General features: G+C 41.1%; 1 protein-coding gene across 2 annotated transcripts in view; it reads right to left on the bottom strand.

Moving 5' to 3' along the window:
- dnaaf6 (dynein axonemal assembly factor 6) overlaps positions 1–17,386 on the bottom strand; it is a 79,223-nt gene that overhangs the window by 5,957 nt on the left and 55,880 nt on the right. Inside the window, exon 4 of one of the 2 annotated variants that reach the window (XM_072271244.1) lies at positions 11,915–12,023. In XM_072271244.1, the coding sequence (XP_072127345.1) occupies positions 11,915–12,023 (109 nt within the window). The remainder of the gene's footprint in view (positions 1–11,914; positions 12,024–17,386) is intronic. The other variant, XM_072271245.1, reaches the window with a different exon arrangement.

Raw genomic sequence — 17,386 nt, 5'->3', positions numbered from 1 at the left:
GGCATGAGAGCGTAGTGGAGCCTGAGTTGCTCACAGCATATAAGATTAGCTCTTGAATCATTTAGGCATAAAGAGCTATTGGGCAAGTAGGAGGAGATGAAATTAATATACAAGGATGCCTACTGGTTGGTGTGGATGATTTAGGCTGAGTAACCTGTATCCTTTACTGCATGATACTATGATTCTACAACAGTTTAATATTGCAATAGGCATAGATGCCTAATGACATTAATCCAGGTAATCAAAAGCAAAAGTCACAGGTATGATAGTTATAGAGGGACAGTATACTTATCAACCAACAATAGTGACTGTATTTTGACTAACTTCAATACAATGTCTGAAAGACCATAAGACATAGGAGCAGAATTAGACTATTTGGCCATTGAGTCTGCTCTGCCATTTGATCATGGAACACAGCAGGCCAGGCAGCATCTATAGGAAGAGGTATAGTCGATGTTTCAGGCCGAGACCCTTCATCAGGACTAACTGAAAGAAGAGATAGTAAGAGATTTGAAAGTGGGAGGGGGAGGGACGAAGCTAAGAGCTGGAAAGTTGATTGGCAAGACGGATACAGAGCTGGAGAAGGGGGAGGATCATGGGACGGGAGGCCTGGGGAGAAAGAAAGGGGGAGGGGAGCCCAGAGGAAGGTGGAGAGCAGGCAAGGAGTGATTGTGAGAGGGACAGAGAGAGTGAGAAAAAAGAGAGAGAGAGAAAAAAAGGAAAAAATAACAAATAAATAGATAAATAAGGAATGGGTAAGAAGGACCTTAGCTGAAGTTAGAGAAGTCAATGTTCATGCCATCAGGTTGGAGGCTACCCAGATGGAATATAAGGTGTTGTTCCTCCAACGCCCCATCCCCATTCTGATACGTCAATCCGCTGCCTCCTCTACTGTCATGATGAAGCCACACTCAGGTTGGAGGAACAACACCTTATATTCCGTCTGGGTAGCCTCCAACCTGATGGCATGAACGTTGACTTCTCTAACTTCCGCTAATGTCCTTCTTACCCCATCAATCAATCATTTATTTATTTATTTATTTATTAATTATTCCCTTTTTTTCTCTCTCTGTCCCTCTCACAATCACTCCTTGCCTACTCTCCACCTTCCTCTGGGCTCCCCTCTCCTTTCTTTCTCCCTAGGCCTCCCGTCCCATGACCCTCTCCCTTCTCCAGCTCTGTATCCCCTTTGCCTATCACCCGTCCAGTTCTTGGCTCCATCCCTCCCCCTCCTGTCTTCTCCTATCATTTCGGATCTCCCCCTCCCCCTCCCACTTTCAAATCCCTTACTCACTCTTCCTTCAGTTAGTCCTGACGAAGGGTCTCGGCCTGAAACGTTGACTGTACCTCTTCCTATCGATGCAGACTGACCTGTTGCGTTCACCAGCATTTTGTGTGTGTTGCTTGAATTTCCAGCATCTGCACATTTCCTCGTGTCTGCCATTTGATCATGACTGATTTAATTTTGCTTTCAACTCCTTTCTCTGACCTTCTACCTGTAACCTTTGATGCATTTACTAATCAAGAACCTATCAACCTCTACTTTAAATAACCCAATGACCTGGCCTCTACGACAGTCTTTGGCAATGAATTCCATGAATTCACCACTCTCTGGGTAAAGAAGGTCATTCTCATCTCTGTTCTTAAGGAATATCCTTCTTTTCTGAGCCTGTGCCCTACTTTCATAGACTCTTCCACTAAGGGAAACATCCTCTCCATGTCCACTACATCTCGGCCTTTCAATATCCAGTAGGTATCAATGGCATCCTCCCTCATTCTCCTAAACTCTAGTGAGTACAGGGCAGAGCCACCAAACGCTCCTCGTACATTAACCACTTCATTCCCTGAACCCCCTCCAAGGACAGCACATCCTTTCTCATATATGAGGCCCAAAATTGCACACAGAACTCCAAATGTAGTCTGATAAAGCCTTATAAAGCTTCAGCGCTACATCTTTGCTTTTATATTTCAGTCTTCTCAAAATGAATGCTAACATTGCATCTGCCTTCCTTACTGCCGGGCTCCACCTGCAAGTTAACCCCTTTGCAGCTTGTTTGCTCCCTGTTTAGAAAATTGTCACTGTCTTTATTCTTTCTACCAAAGTTCATGACCGTACACTTCACCACACTTTATTCCATCAACACTACACTGAGTCCTAATGAAGGGTCTCAGCTCGAAACATCGACTCTTTATTCTTTTCCATAGATGCTGCCTGACCTGTTGAGTTCTTCCGGCATTTTCTATATGTTACACTGTACTCTATCTGCTACTTCTTTGCCCATTTTCCAAATCTGTTCACATCCTTCTGTAGACTTCCTGCTTCTTCAACACAATCTGCCCCTCCACCTATCTTACAATCATCTGCAAACCTGGCCACAAAGCCATAAATTTTGTCATGCAGATCATTAACATATAACATGAAAAGTGGCTCAACACCACTAGTCACCAAAAGCTAACCAGAAAATCTGCCCTTTATTCCCACTCTTTGCCTTCTGCCAACCAGCCAATCTATCTTTCCTGCATTAGAATGGGGTCTTATTTAGTTTAGCAGCACCTTGTCTAAGACCTTCTGAAAATCCATGTAAACATCATCCACTGACTCTCTTTTATCTATTCTGCCTGATATTCCCTCAAAAAATTCCAACAGATTTGTCAAGCCATGATGACTTCAGCTTACTTTATTATGTGCATCTGTGTACCCTGAAGCTTCATCCTTATTAATAGGATTTAACATCTTGCCAACCACTGAAGTCAGGATAACTGGCCTATAATTTCTTGTGTTTTGCCTTTAAAGTGGAGTGATATCTGCAATTATTCAGTCCGCTGGAACCATTCCAGAATCTAGTGGTTATTGAAAGATCATTACTAATGCCTCTACAATCTCTTCAGCTATCTTTTTCAGAACCCTTGTGTATAGTCCTTCTGGTTCAAGTGACTTATTTACCTTCAAATCTTTCTCCTGGGATCCAGCACCAACCTGATTTTCCTAATCTTCCTGCTAATTCAAATCCACCTTGACCATCGTATCATTGCCCTTTTTGCATGCCTTTTCTATCTCCTGTTGTAATTTGTACCACACACCTGTCTACTGTTCAGAGGCTGTCATGTAGCTCCCATTAGGGTCTTTTTACCCTTGAAGTTTTTCAACTCTACCTGCAAAGATTCTACCTCTTCTGATTCAAAGTCAATTCTGAGGATTTGATATCACTTTTTGCCAACAAAGCCACCCTACCTCCTCTGTCCACCTGCCTGTTCTTTTGATATGACATGTATTCTTGGAACTTTCAGCCCCGGTTCTGTCAATTTCTAAATGAGCGACAAGACCAACTACCTTATTTCATATGCTGAAAGGGAGGATATGAAACAAGTACAGCCATTCCAGAGATTTGAAATGGAATGTGATAGAACCTGTTAATGGATAGAGTGACAAACAATCAGCAAATTGTGTCTAAGAAGAGTTTAATATAAAACCGAATCAATTGACACTAACGTGGGCTACTTGCGCACTACTGCACCTGTACCCAGCAGTTCCTAGAAATGCCCATTTATGGAACAACATGAAACAAGGGATGCTGGCCCAAGTCAGTGTTTACATATTAACAATGATGAACAAACTAAAATGATTACATATTGACAAATCCTCATAACCACACTGTCATTACTCCACACTTTAAAGGAAGCAGTTGAGAATATTCCTGATGCTTGAAATATGATTTTCTAAAGTACTCTTGCTTCAGAAACATTCCCATAGATTTTGCATTGTTTTCATTCAACAATGATAATATTTCAGCCCATTGAGCACTCCTATTGTCCTGCTAATTTCCCCTGTACTCTATTCTCCTCCAGGTTCTACCACTCATCTTCTCACTGGGACAATTTACTGAAGCCAGCTAACTTACTGCCCCCCCTTGTCTTTGGGATGCTGGAGGAAACCAGAGCACCTGCGGAAACTTGTATGGTGACAGGAAAAACGTGCTATCTCCACACAGACTGCATTAGAGATGAGGATTAAACCAGGGTCACCAGAGCTGTGAGGCACAGCCTCTACTCACAGCTGTGCCACTGTGCCCTTGGTGAAGCAGGTTGCTCATTTCAAACTGTTACTTATGAAAGATGTACTAGAGAAAATGTTGTTTCTTATTAAAGTCCGTAAATCAAAGATGGGGGTGATTAAATAGTTTGAAAAGTTTTCAATTGATTGAAGGTAGCTAGCATGGACTGTAAACTTAACTTATGTTTGACAAACTTGATTTTTATTTTGAAAGATGTGTCCACTGTAGGAGCCAAAGGAATGTTTAAGGAGGTATTTCCAGGCACTTTTCTGAGGATGTTCAAAAATTACTCTTCATTCTTTTAATTTTTTATAGTCGTTAGCTAAAGCAGAAATTTGGCATTAAAGGCAAATGATTATATTGATGGGACTTGCCATGGCCAGATTAGGAGTAATGGGTTGAACCTCAGATTTTCAGCATATGATGAGTAGTGTACCACAAGGATCTGCGTTGGGGCCTCAACTATTCATTATATTTATTTAACATTCAGTAGCAAAAAGGTGCCACAATTTGCCAATGGTGCAAAGTTATCTGACATGAGCAGTGCCAATAAAAGTCTGACATAAAGGAGAGTCCCATCTAGAGTTGGTCTTTGCCTGGGACTTTGTAGCACTCATGTTTCTTGCTATCCATTATCATTTGCTGAAAAGAATCATCAGTGAACATCTGCACTTTTGACTTTATTGATTGAAGGAAGGTCATTGGTGAACCAACTGAAGATGGTTTAGGACATTGCCCTAAGAGTGATAACAAGGTGCAGCGAAAATCAACATCCAGCGACCACCACCGTCCCCCTTTGTGCCAGGTAATACTCCAGCCTTTGAAGTCTTCCCTTTGAAAAGATTTCTTCTGGCTCATTGACTTCAGTTTTAACAGGACTGCTTAATGTGATATTTCATAAAGAACACTGTCTCAATCACGAGATCTGTTATTCCACGTCCTTTATAGAATTCTTTAATCCATATTTGGTCCAAGGCTGTAATGAAGCCTGAAACTGAATGGTCCTAGTAAAACCCAAGCTCAGCGTCAGTGAGTGGGTCTCATTTATGGAGTTTAGTCAAGCATTCTACAAGGCCCCCCATAGTAAGCTGATGCAGAAGATAAAGCACAATAATTTGGTAGATCAGATATAAAATTGGGTTGGCCAGAGAAGACAGTGTGCAGTATTGGAGGGGTGTCCCAGTGTTATTCTTCAAGGTTCAATGCTGGGATCACTATTGCTTCTGTTACATATCAATGACATGGATGAAAATGTTGTGAACTGATTGATAAGTTCACAAATAACACAAAAATATGGGAGTTATACAGTAGTGAGGAAGGTGGTCCAAGGATACAGCACAATATAGATTTAGTTGGAAATATGGATGTAGAAATGGTAGACTGAGTTTAATCTGGAAAAGTGTGAGGTGTTTCACTTTGGGAGGCCAAAAGTGAGAGGAAAGTTTACAGTAAATAGCAGAGCCTTGGAAGTAGGAGGAGGGAGAAGAGAGAGCAGCGCGCTGCGCGTGCGCAGCCCTCAGGTGAAAAATGATATCGTATCCATTAAATAGGGGCCTTGGGCAATTTTGACTTAATGGAGACGGATATGAAAGCACAGAGGAACATCTGGAGAAATTTCTGAAATGCTCGTTCACTGCTGTCGTTACTGCGTGGTTGGGAATCTTCCGGAGGGTAGCCCTCAAAATCCCTGGCTTTGCCTGCTATTGGCGACCGAGATTGAGGTCGAATCGTTTGGACAGAGATGGCGCTCAGTACTCGGTGTCGGAGAGCTGATTCGGATGCTCGAAGTTTTCGGGTGACTCAGAGACGGATTGTGGTCGGGCATGGCAGGGAGAGTTTTTCTTCCTTCTCCTGTCTGCGTGAGATGTGGGACATATGAGAGACTTTGAACTTTTACTGTGCTCATGGACTTCTTCATCAAGTTATGGTATTGTTGCACTTTTGTAACTATATGCTCTCTGACATTCTAGGGCTCTACTATTTACTGTACAAGTCCTGCCTTGGTTTAACTTGCAAACGTACAACAAATTGCACCTGTTGAATTAAATTCCAACTACCATTCTTTGTTCATTTCCCTAGTTAATCTAGATTTTGTTATAACCTCAGACAACCTGCTTCACTGCTCACTCTACTACCAATTCTGTTATATAGAATTATGTGTATAGAATTATGGCAGATGTAGTCAAGGTCTTTATCCAAGGAGAAAATGTCAAATACTGGAAGGCATCGTTTTAAGATGTGATGGGAAAATTTGAAGGAGATTTGCAAAGCAAGTTTCTTTTTACCCAGTGTGATAGGCAGCTGGAATATACTGCCAGAGGGGGTAGTGGAAGCTGATACGATAGGAAGATTTAAAGGGTACTTAGCCAGGCATGGGGACCAGGCAAGTTATCATGGGATATAGACCATGTGCAGGTGGACAGAATTAGTTTAAATTAGCATCATGATTGGCACAGACATTGTGGTCCAAAAGACGTGTTCCTGTGCTGTACTGTCGTATGTTCTATTTTTGACGACACTGTTGACAAAGACTCCCATTTATTTATTAATGATTGAGAGGAGACTGATTTGTAGTAATTAGCTAGATTAGATTTGATCTGATTTTAGTGAATGATATGTATCTAAGAATTTTTCTACATATTGTTTTCATTCCAAGTGTAAAAGTGCTGATAAATACACAACCAGGTGATTGACAGAAAAACTGGTTAGTACGGTTGGGAGAGTACAGACCTTGGAAAGACAGCAGTGTTCTAGAGGGTTAAATTTAAAGAGAAAATTTTCCAGTGTAGGTTAATATTCCCCAGAATAAATATTATGAATGATTGAAGTTTTCAAATATTGGTAAGAAAGAAGAGAGCTTATTTCTGCTTATTGGGGAATTCAGGATGGTAATTTAGAAATGAAGCTACTGGGCTAACAACAACAGTTCTGGATTGTTAGACCTTGGACATGAGTTGAAATCCCACCATGCCCAATTATATAAAAACTGGAATTTAAAAAAATACTGATGCCAGTAAATCTGAAATTACAGGAACGTTGGAAAAATCCATCTAGTTTTCTAATCAAAAGAGTCCCATCCTGATGAAGGATCTCGACCCGAAACATCGACTGTTTATTACCCTCCATTGATGTTGCCTGAATTACTGAGTTCCTCTGGCATTTTGTGTGTGTTGCTCTGGGTTCTGAAGGTCTTAGGGAAAAATCTGCTATTTTACCTGGTCTGGTTCATTTGTAATTCCAATTTGACTTTTCTCAGTTTTTCCTTTTCATTTTCTTCTTTATATTTGCTCATCATGGACAGTAGAGATGCTAGGCAGGATAGTGCAATGCTCCTCTTGCGGGATGTGGGAAGGCAGGGAGACCTCCAGTGGGAAGTGGGAAGTGAGAAGTACGTCCAGCTGCATCTTCTAATAAACCATGTTGAGGAGTTGGAGCTGGAACTGGGTGAACTCTGGAGATCATTCGGGAGGTTGAAGGGGTGATAGATAAGACATAAAGGGTAGTTACACCCAGGGTGCAGGACACAGGAAACTGGGTGACAGTTAGGAATGGGAAAGGGAATAAGGGTCAGTGCAGAGTACCCCTGTGGCTATCCCTCTCAACAACAGTATTAGGGGGGATGACTTAACAGTGGAAAGTCACAGTGGTGGGGTCGCTGGCATTGAGTCTGCCTCTGTGACTCAGAAGGGAAGGAAGAAGAAGAGGCAGACTCATTGCGAGTTGTGATAGGGAATTTGTTAGTTAGGGGAATAGACAGGAGGTTCTGTAGGCGAAAAGGAGATTCCCGGATGGTATGTTGCCTCCTGGCTACCAGAGTCTGGGATATCTTGGATCGAGTCTTCAGCATTCTGAAGTGGGATGGTGAACAGCCAGAAGTCGTGGTCCATGCTGGTATCAAAGACATGGGTAGGATGAGTGGCGAGTTTCTGCAAAGGGAGTTCAGGAAGTTAGGTGCTAAGTTAAAGGGGAAGACCCCCAGGGTTGTGATCTCAGGATTGCTACCTGTGCCACATGCTAGTGAGGGGAGAACTAGGAAGATCAGACAGTTGAATTTGTGGCTAAGGAGTTGGTATAGGAGGGAGGGCATAAGATTTTTGGATCATTGGGCTCTCTTGCAAGGAAGGTGGGACCTGTACAGAAGGGAGGGTTTGCACCCGAACTGGAGGGGGACTAATACCCCAGCAGGAAGGTTTGTTAATGCTACACGATGGGGTTTAAACTAGACTTGTAGGGGTATGGGAACTAGAGTGCCAGAACAGTTAGTGGAGCGGTTGTGGCGGCAGATGTCAGTAAGACCTCAGACAAAGATAGGAATCAAAAGGTTGAGCATGGTGCAACAAAATCAAAAAAGGGTGAATACAGGACTGAAGGTGTTGTAACTGACTGTGCGCAGTATACGAAATAAGGTAGATGAACTTGCAGCACAGTTGCAGATTGGCAGGTATGATGTTGTAGGCATCATTGAATCATCGCTGAAAGATTTTAGCTGGGAGTTTAATGTCCAGGGATACATATTGTATCAAAACGACAGGCAGGAAGGCAGAGGGGGTGGCATAGCTCTGTTGGTAAGAAATTAAATAAAATCATTAGAATGAGGTGACATTGGGTTAGGTGTTAAATCATTGTGGATAGAGTTAAGGAAACGCAAGGGTAAAAAGACCCTGATGGGAGTTGTATACAGACCCCCAAACAGTAATAAGGATGAGGCCTACAAATTACAATGGGAAATTGAAAATGCATGTCAAAAGGGCAATGTTATAGTAATCATGGGGGATTTCAATATACAGGTCAATTGGGAAAATCAGGTCGGTGCTGAAGGGGGGATTTCTAGATTGCCTACGAGATGAGTTTTTAGAGCAGCTCACAGCTGAGCCCACTAGAAGATCAGCTATTCTGGATTTGGTGTGCAATGAACCAGAATTGATTAGAGAGCTTAAGGTAAAAGATCCTTAGGGGAAAGTGATCATAATATGATCGAATTAACCCTGAAATTTGAAAAGGAGAAGCTAAAGTCAGGTGTATCAGTATTACAGTGGATTAAAGTAAATTACAGTGGCATGAGAGAGGAGCTGGCCAGAATTGATTGGAAAAGAACACTGGCAGGGATGATGGCAGAGCAGCAATGGCTGGAGAATTTCTGGAAGCAATTCAGAAGGCACAGGATGTGTACTTCCCAAAGAGGAAGAAGTATTCTGAAAGAAAGATGACCCAACCATCGCTAACAAGACAAGTTAAAAGCCAAAGAGAAGGCATATAGTAGAGCAACATGAGTGTAAGTTAGAGGTTTGGGAAGCTTTTAAAAACCAACAGAGGGCAACTAAGAAGTCATTAAGGAAAATATGGAATGCGAAAGTAAGCTAGTCAATAATATTACGGAGGACACCAAAAGTTTCTTCAGATACATAAAGTGTAAAAAAGAGGCAAGAGTGGTTATTGGACAGCTGTAAAATGATGCTGGAGAGGTAGTAATGAGGGACAAGGAAATGGCAGATCAACTGAATAAGTATTTTGCCTCAGGATTCTCTATGGAAGATGCTAGCAGTATGCTGGACATTCCAGGTGTCAGGGAGCATGAACTGTGTGAAGTTACCATAAATAGACAGAAGTTTCTTAGGAAACTGAAAGGTCTGAAGGTAGATAAGTCAGTTGGACCAGATGGTGTACACCCCAGAGTTCTGAAAGTGGTGGCTGAAGAGATCGTGGAGGCATTAGTAATGATCTTTCAAGAATCACTAGAATCTGGAATGGTTCCAGAAGACTGGGAAATTGCAAAAGTCTTCAAGAAGGGAGAGAGGCAGATAAAAGGAAATTATAGGCCAGTTAGTCAGACCTCAGTGGTTGGGAAGATGTTGGAGTCGATTATTAAGGATGAGGTCTCAAGAGTTCTTGGAGGCACATGATAAAATAGGCTGTAGTCAGCATGGTTTCCTCAAGGGAAAATCTTGTCTGACAAATCTGTTGGAATTCTCTGAAGAAATAACAAGCAGGATAGACAAAGCAGAATTGGTTGATGTTGTGTTCTTGGATTTACAGAAGGCCTTTGAAAAGGTGCCATACATGAGGCTGCTTAACAAGCTATGCGTACATGGTATTACAGGAAAGATTCTGGCATGGATAAAGCAGTGTCTGATTGGCAGGAGGCAAAGAGTGGTAATGAATTGAGCCTTTCCTGATTGGTTGCTGGTGATTAGTGGTGTCCACAGGGGTCTGTGTTGGGACCGATTCTTCTTACGTTTTATGTCAATGATTTGAATGATGGAATTAATGGCTTTGTTACAATGTTTGCAGATGATATGAAGATAGTTGGAGGGGCAGGTAGTTTTGAGGAAGTAGAAGAGCTGCAAAAGGACTTAGACATATTAGGAGAATGGGTAAAGAAATGGCAGATGTAATACAGTGCTAGGAAGTGTATGATCATGTACTTTGGTAGAAAAAATGGAGTCCTTGTGCGAGACAAAGTTAATTTGCAAGCTGACTCTGGTGAGAAAGGCAAATGCAATGTTACCATTCTTTTCAAGAAGACAAGAATATAAAAGTAAAGATGTAAAGTTGAGAATTTATAAAGCACCCGTGAGGCCTCACTTTGAGTATTGAGAGCAGGCTTGGGCCCCCTATCTTAGAAAGGGTGTGCTGAAACTGGAGAGAGTTCAAAGGAGGTTCATAAAAGTGATTCTAGGAATGAACAGCTTGTCATTTGAAGAGTGTTTGATGTCTCTGGGCCTGTATTCGCTAGAATTCAGAAGAAACACGGGTGACCTTATTGAAACCTATTGAATGCTGAAAGGCCTTGATAGAGTGGATGTGGAGAAGATGCTTCCTTTGGTGGGAGAGTCTAAGACCAGAGGACACAGCCTCAGAATAGAGGGGCATCCTTGTAAAACGGAGATGAGGAGGAATTTCCTTAGCCAGAGAGTGGTGAATATGTGGAATTCTTTGCAACAGGCAGCTGTGAAGGCCAAGTCTTTATGCATATTTAAGGTAGAGGTTAATAGATTCTTGATTGGTCAAGGCATGAAGGGATACAGGAAGAAGACATGAGATTGGGGCTGAGAGGAAAATTTGATCAGCCGTGATGAAATAGTGGAGCAGACTCGATGGGCCAAATGACCTAATTCTTCTCCTATATCTTATGGTCTTATGAAATGAGCTGTCAGTGCTGCAATGCCAACAGTAGCTACTGTAGATCCATACTGATCACCCATAACCTCATTCACTGACGGCACAGATTCAAGGCAATAGATAAAATGCATACCTTGTTGCTATGTACAGTATGTATCAAAAGTATGTAACATTTTTAGTGACAAAGCTGGGAACATTGAAGAATGTTTTAACATCGTATTTTAGAGTCATATTTTGGTAGTATTAGGGAATAGGAAAAGCAAATTCTAATATTAAACTTTACATGCCAAAATACTGATGCATTTCAAATAAAGTGACTACAAAAGACAGATGGATATCATTGGAATGGCTTCCATATTAGACCATAAGACCATAAAATATAGGAACAGAATTAGGACTTTTGGCCCATCGAGTTTGCTCCACTGTTTCATCATTGCTGATCCAACTTTTCTCTCACTCCCAATGTCCTGCCATTTCCCTGTAACCCTTCAAGAATCTACCAACCTCTGCCTTAAATATACCCAATGTCCTGGCCTCCACAGCCACCTGTGGCAAAAAATTCCACAGGTTTACCACTCTCTGGCTAAAGAAATTCCTCCTCATCTCTGTTTTAAATTCACATCCCTCTATTCTGAGGCTGTGTCTCTAGTCTTAGACTCAATATTGTCAGAATATTGACTTTGATTTATGTTATGCCTCCACATCATATACAAACCAGCAGCACAAAAGTCTTTGTCACCTACTCTGGCTGTTGTCTTGTATCCCAGATGTCTTCAAACTCTGACCCTACAGGTACATCGTCCTCTGCCCAGATTGTTTTGTTGTCTGTAGGCTCAACAGTGCTGGAATCTGCTGAAAGAAAATGTAAGGACAATTAAGTTCAGGAATTTATGACTTTGTTTTTCTGAGGGAGGTGATTCTTTGCAAGTGCACTAATCTCCATTTCCTCACCTGTGTATTCGCACTTGTTAGTGCTACTTGCTGCACTACATCTTACAATCAAAGCACATGGTGTTACACTTTTGTTGAGAAGAATACTGATACTCTCGAGTGCACTTACAAGAAAGTAGGAGCAGGAATAAGCTTCATGTACACTGGTCTCATCTCCTCTTCTGTGCCAGTTCTCCATAACCCATCAAGTCCTTGATCTTTCAAATATTCATCTATGTCCATCTCAAATATTCCTAATGGTCTTGCTTCACTACCACAACCCTTGAGGTCAGAGAATTCCGGAGATTTAGTACCCTTTGAGGGAAGAAATTTCTATCCAAGCAACACACATCAAAGTTGCTGGTGAATGCAGCAGGCCAGGCAGCATCTCTAGGAAGAGGTACAGTCGACGATTCGGGCCGAGACCCTTCGTCAGGACTAACTGGCCCGAAACGTCGACTGTCCCTCTTCCTAGAGATGCTGCCTGGCCTGCTGCGTTCACCAGCAACTTTGATGTGTATTGCTTGAGTTTCCAGCATCTGCAGAATTCCTCATGTTTGCGAAATTTCTATCCACCTCAGTTTTAAATGACCAGCCACTTGTGATCTGTAGACCACTGTTTGTGACTCTTCCACTAATGAAAACATCTCAACATTTATCCTGTCAAGCTCCCTTATCCTATAGATTTAGATGAGGTCATAGCTGGTTCTTCTAAACTCAAAGGAACATAGACCCAAGCTGTCTAGAATCCCTTGCTAGGACAACTCTCTCATCTTAGGAATTGTGGCTCTACCAATATCATTCCCTGAACCAATCCAACCCACTATAAATGCGTTTATGAAAAATGACCATTGCCAATCCCAAATACCTGCGAATTGATTGGCTTGCTGGACGATTTCAGAGGTCACTGAAGTCAGTCTTTTTGGTGTTTGAGAGGTTACATACAAGTTAGACTGATTAATCAGAACTGATTTCCTCCCTTTAAGGATGTTAGTGAACTAGAAGAGAAATGTTCCAGTAGTTTTGAGTCAGTCATTATTTTATTATTAATTGAATTAAAATTTATAGTTAACAGTGGCATTTGAACCCGCATCTCAGATTGGCAGTTAGGCATCTTAAACAATGATCTTTCACTATAGGTATGCATGGCCAGTGGATAGCATATCATGTATCCTTCATAACCACATTTGTTTATGTAGTTGTAAGTAGTCAGATACAACATTTGTGCACAAACTTGTTCATAATACACACACAAGATACATAAAATGCAGATTTGTAAATATTTACAGATGACAGCCAATTCTATTTGAGAGTAAACATAAGACATGATTGAAATAGTTTGTTGGGGCAATATTTTCTTTTTGTTCAGACGTCTCACTCCACTTTAATAGGTTGGTAACTGTCTCGGGTTTGTTTTAAAAATAGTTTATCATCAATCTTATGTTTTGTAACTTCAAAACATAAAATTAATTCAAAGGAAGATTGGGAGTCCAGGAATATGGGTGTAACTTCGTCTTTACTTCAAGTGAGGTGTGCGCATATCACATGGTAGGGTGATGACGTAAGCAAAAAAACCCATAATTAATTGTTTAAATGAACAAGAGCACTTAATCAATTGACGTACATACAAGATTACTCAAATATTATTGAAATATTAAATATACAACAGTTAAGTTGAAGAATTAGGGTGGCACGGTAACATAGTGGTTAGCACAACATTTTACGGTACCAGCGACCCAGGTTCAATTCCCACCACTGCCTGTAAGGAGTTTGTACATTCTCACCATGACCGCGTGGGTTTCCTCTGTGTGCTTGGGTTTCCTTCCACATTCCAAAGATGTACCGGTTGGTAGGTTAACTGGTCATTGTAAATTGTCCTGAGACAATTAGCATTAAATTGGGGGATTACTGGGAGAATGGGCTCAAAGGGCCAGGAGGGCCTACTCCATGCTGTAAGTCAATAAATAAATAAAAAATTAGGTTCTCTGTGATGTCACAGTAATTGCTTTGACATCACACCATGTTCCTCATCAATATAATAATACCTTGACTCAGGTTTTCTTTCAGTATTACAAAGAAGGCCTCTGCTAATTGATACTGTGGGTTGACACTGCACCCTGGAAGGTAAGAACTTCCTTAAAAAATGAATTAAAACAATGTAATGTTTACCATTGGAGCATACATCATGAGCAGGGTCTCCTTTGGTGGTGTACTTGGCCTACAGAACCTGTTTGAACATATTGGATGGATGTTCAAGGTGTATAGCATAGAGTGAAAATGAGAACAAAGGTCACTGGAAGGATCACTGGAAGTATTAGATACGTTCAGGGATCTTCAACTGCAGCTGTATCTGGCTCAGTGTAAAGAATACCCTCTTATGTTTAAATCTCAATAATCTGGGGAAAATGTTATATTATTCTATAGGGTCTAGAAGTAGGTTACAAAGATGATTACTAAACTTTTCAGACCCACTAGGCACAAATTTATTTCTTTGTTTTCTTTATCAGAAAACACTGAAATAGAAATTTCCCTGTCCTTGAGTAAATGTATTAGAATGGCCTTGTACAGGGAAGTTATATCTACAGAGAAGAGGGGACCGAGTGTAGTGAATCTAAGTTTGCTGATGACACTAAATTGAGTGGAAAAGCAAATATGAAGAGTCTGCAGAGAAATATAAAAATGTTAAGTGAGTGGGCAAGGTTAAGTGACAGATGGAGTACAATGTTGGTAAATGCGAGGTCATCCACTTTGGAAGGAAAAGTGGAAGATCAGAGTATTATTTAAATGGTAAAAGATTGCAGCATGCTGCTGTGCAGAAGGACTTGGGAGTACTTGTGCATGAATCGCAAAACGTTGGTTTGCAGGTGTAGCAGGCTATCAAGGAAGCAAATAGAATGTTGGCTTTCATTACCAGAGGGATTGAATTTAAGAGCACAGAGGTTATGCTGCAACTATATAGGGTACTGGGTGAGGCTGCATCTGGAGTACTGGTCTCCTTACTTGAGGAAGGATGTACTGGCTTTGGAGGCGGTACAGAGGAAGTTCACCAGGTTGATTCTAGAGATGAGGGGGTTAGACTATGAGGAGAAACTAAGTCACCTGGGACTGTACTCGCTGGAATTCAGAAGGATGAGAGGAGATCTTATAGAAACATATCAAATTATGAAAGGGATAAATAAGATAGAGGCAGAAAAGTTGTTTCTACTGGTAGGTGAGACTAGAACTAGGGGACATAATCTCAAGATTCAGGCGAGTAAATTTAGGATGGAGATGAGGAGGAACTGCTTTTCCCAAAGAGTGGTGAAGCTGTGGAATTCTCTGCCCAATGAAGCAGTGGAGGTTATCCCAGAAAATATATTTAGACAAGGTTGGATAGATTTTTGCGGAGTAGGGGAATTAAGGGGTATGGGGAAAAAGCAGGTAGGTGGAGATGAGTCCATGGTCAGATCAGCCATGATCTTATTGAATGGTGGAGCAGGCCCAACAGGCCAGATGGCCTATTCCTGTTCCTTTTTTTATGTTCTTATTTATCTCAGTGCCATTGGAGAATGTTGCTTCTCAGGCATCACTGTCTGTGTAATTTGAAACTGCATCGCATCATTTTCCCAATGAATGCTTGGTATGGGTTTGATAGCAGAATCAAACACATACCTGTGATGAACATCAGAGCTTCAGTTGTCATAGGGCAGCACCAACATGTCCTCATCACTGTTGGATGCCACATAGTGTATTAAACATATGCTGAGTATCTACCAGTGTCTTGCCAAAAGCTAATTACGTTATATCAGGTTTTACCAGTGTATTGGTGTTCTTTGAAGAAGCAATGAGTGCTGTGGATATTGGGGAACTGGTGGAATTTCTACACTCAGATTTCCAGGAGGTATTTGATAAGGTGCTGCATCAAAGGTTATTACAGACAATAACAATCATGGTGTAAGAGGTAACACATAGAAAATTAACTGACTAATAGGTAACTAATGGGAATAAATGGGTCTTAATATGACCCAATGGGTAATGAATGGCAAGCCACAGGCTTTGGTACTGGAGCTCAACTTTTTACAAGTTATTATCAATGACTTGGATGAGATAACAAAAGTAAGGCAAGGATAGATAAGAGTGTAAGTTGTGAAGAAACTATAAGGAGCCCAAAAGAGATAGAGGTAGATTAAGTGAGTGGTCAAAGATCTGTTCAATGGTGTATAATATGGGAAAATGTGGAATTGTTCATTTTGGCTGGAGAAATAAATAAGAAAGGCACCATGTGAATGTGAGAAATGATGGAGCTTGGAGATATGGAGGCATCCAGCTGTGCCAGAACATGATTCATGAAAGGTTAACATGCAGGTAGTGTAAATAATTTAGAAATCTAATTGAATGTTGTTGTTTATTGCTGGGGAATTGAATCTGAAGTATATTGTTTTATGTCAGATATATAGGGGAACGGTGAGACCACATGTGGAGTAATCAGAATCAGAATTAGGTTTATTATCACCAACATATGTCATGAAATTTGTTGTTTTGTGACCGCAGTACAATGCAATACATAAAAAATTATTATGTTACAGCAAGGAATATAAAAATATAAGTAAGGCAAAAATGAGCAAACCACTGAGGTGGAGTTCATGGACTGTTCAGAAATCTGATTGTGGAGGTGAAGAATCTGTTCCTACAACACTGAATGAGGGTCCTCAGGCTCTGGTACCTCCTCCCTGGTGATAGCAATGAGAAGAGTGCATGTAGTGGGCGGATGCCGTCTTATTAAGGCATCACCTTTGGATGATATTGTTGATGGTGGAGAGGCTAGTGCCCATGATGGCTGAGTTTACAGATTTTTTCAATCCTGTGCATTGGCACCTCCATACCAGATGTACTAATGTGCACTGCATTGGCTTCCTTATGGTATAAACTGTTGGAATCAGTTCAGAGAAGGCAGAGACAAAATAGAACGTAAACTGCTAACATATTCCAAAGTCAGGCAGCATCTGTGGAGAAAAAGTGTAAGTTTTGAGTCAATGACTCTTCCTTCATAGAGAAATACCTGAAATGTACAAATTGTTTTATGAGAAAGGTTCAGCAAGCTAAGCATACATATACTGGAGTTTAGAATAGCAAAAGGGACTAAAAGGAGACATGAAAGAACCTAAGGGGTCTTGATGGGGTGAATGTAAAGTCAGTTGGAAGAACTGAGTGTACCAAGCAGCACTGGTGGGAAAAGATTGTATGATTCCAGCATCTGCAGTCTCTTTTGACTCTGTAAGATGAAGCTGGGATGAGTTCATTTTCCG

The sequence above is a fragment of the Mobula birostris genome, chromosome 10, assembly GCF_030028105.1.
Source record: "Mobula birostris isolate sMobBir1 chromosome 10, sMobBir1.hap1, whole genome shotgun sequence".
In the NCBI taxonomy this organism is placed as follows: domain Eukaryota; kingdom Metazoa; phylum Chordata; class Chondrichthyes; order Myliobatiformes; family Myliobatidae; genus Mobula; species Mobula birostris.
This window is presented reverse-complemented; position numbering and strand designations above follow the sequence as displayed.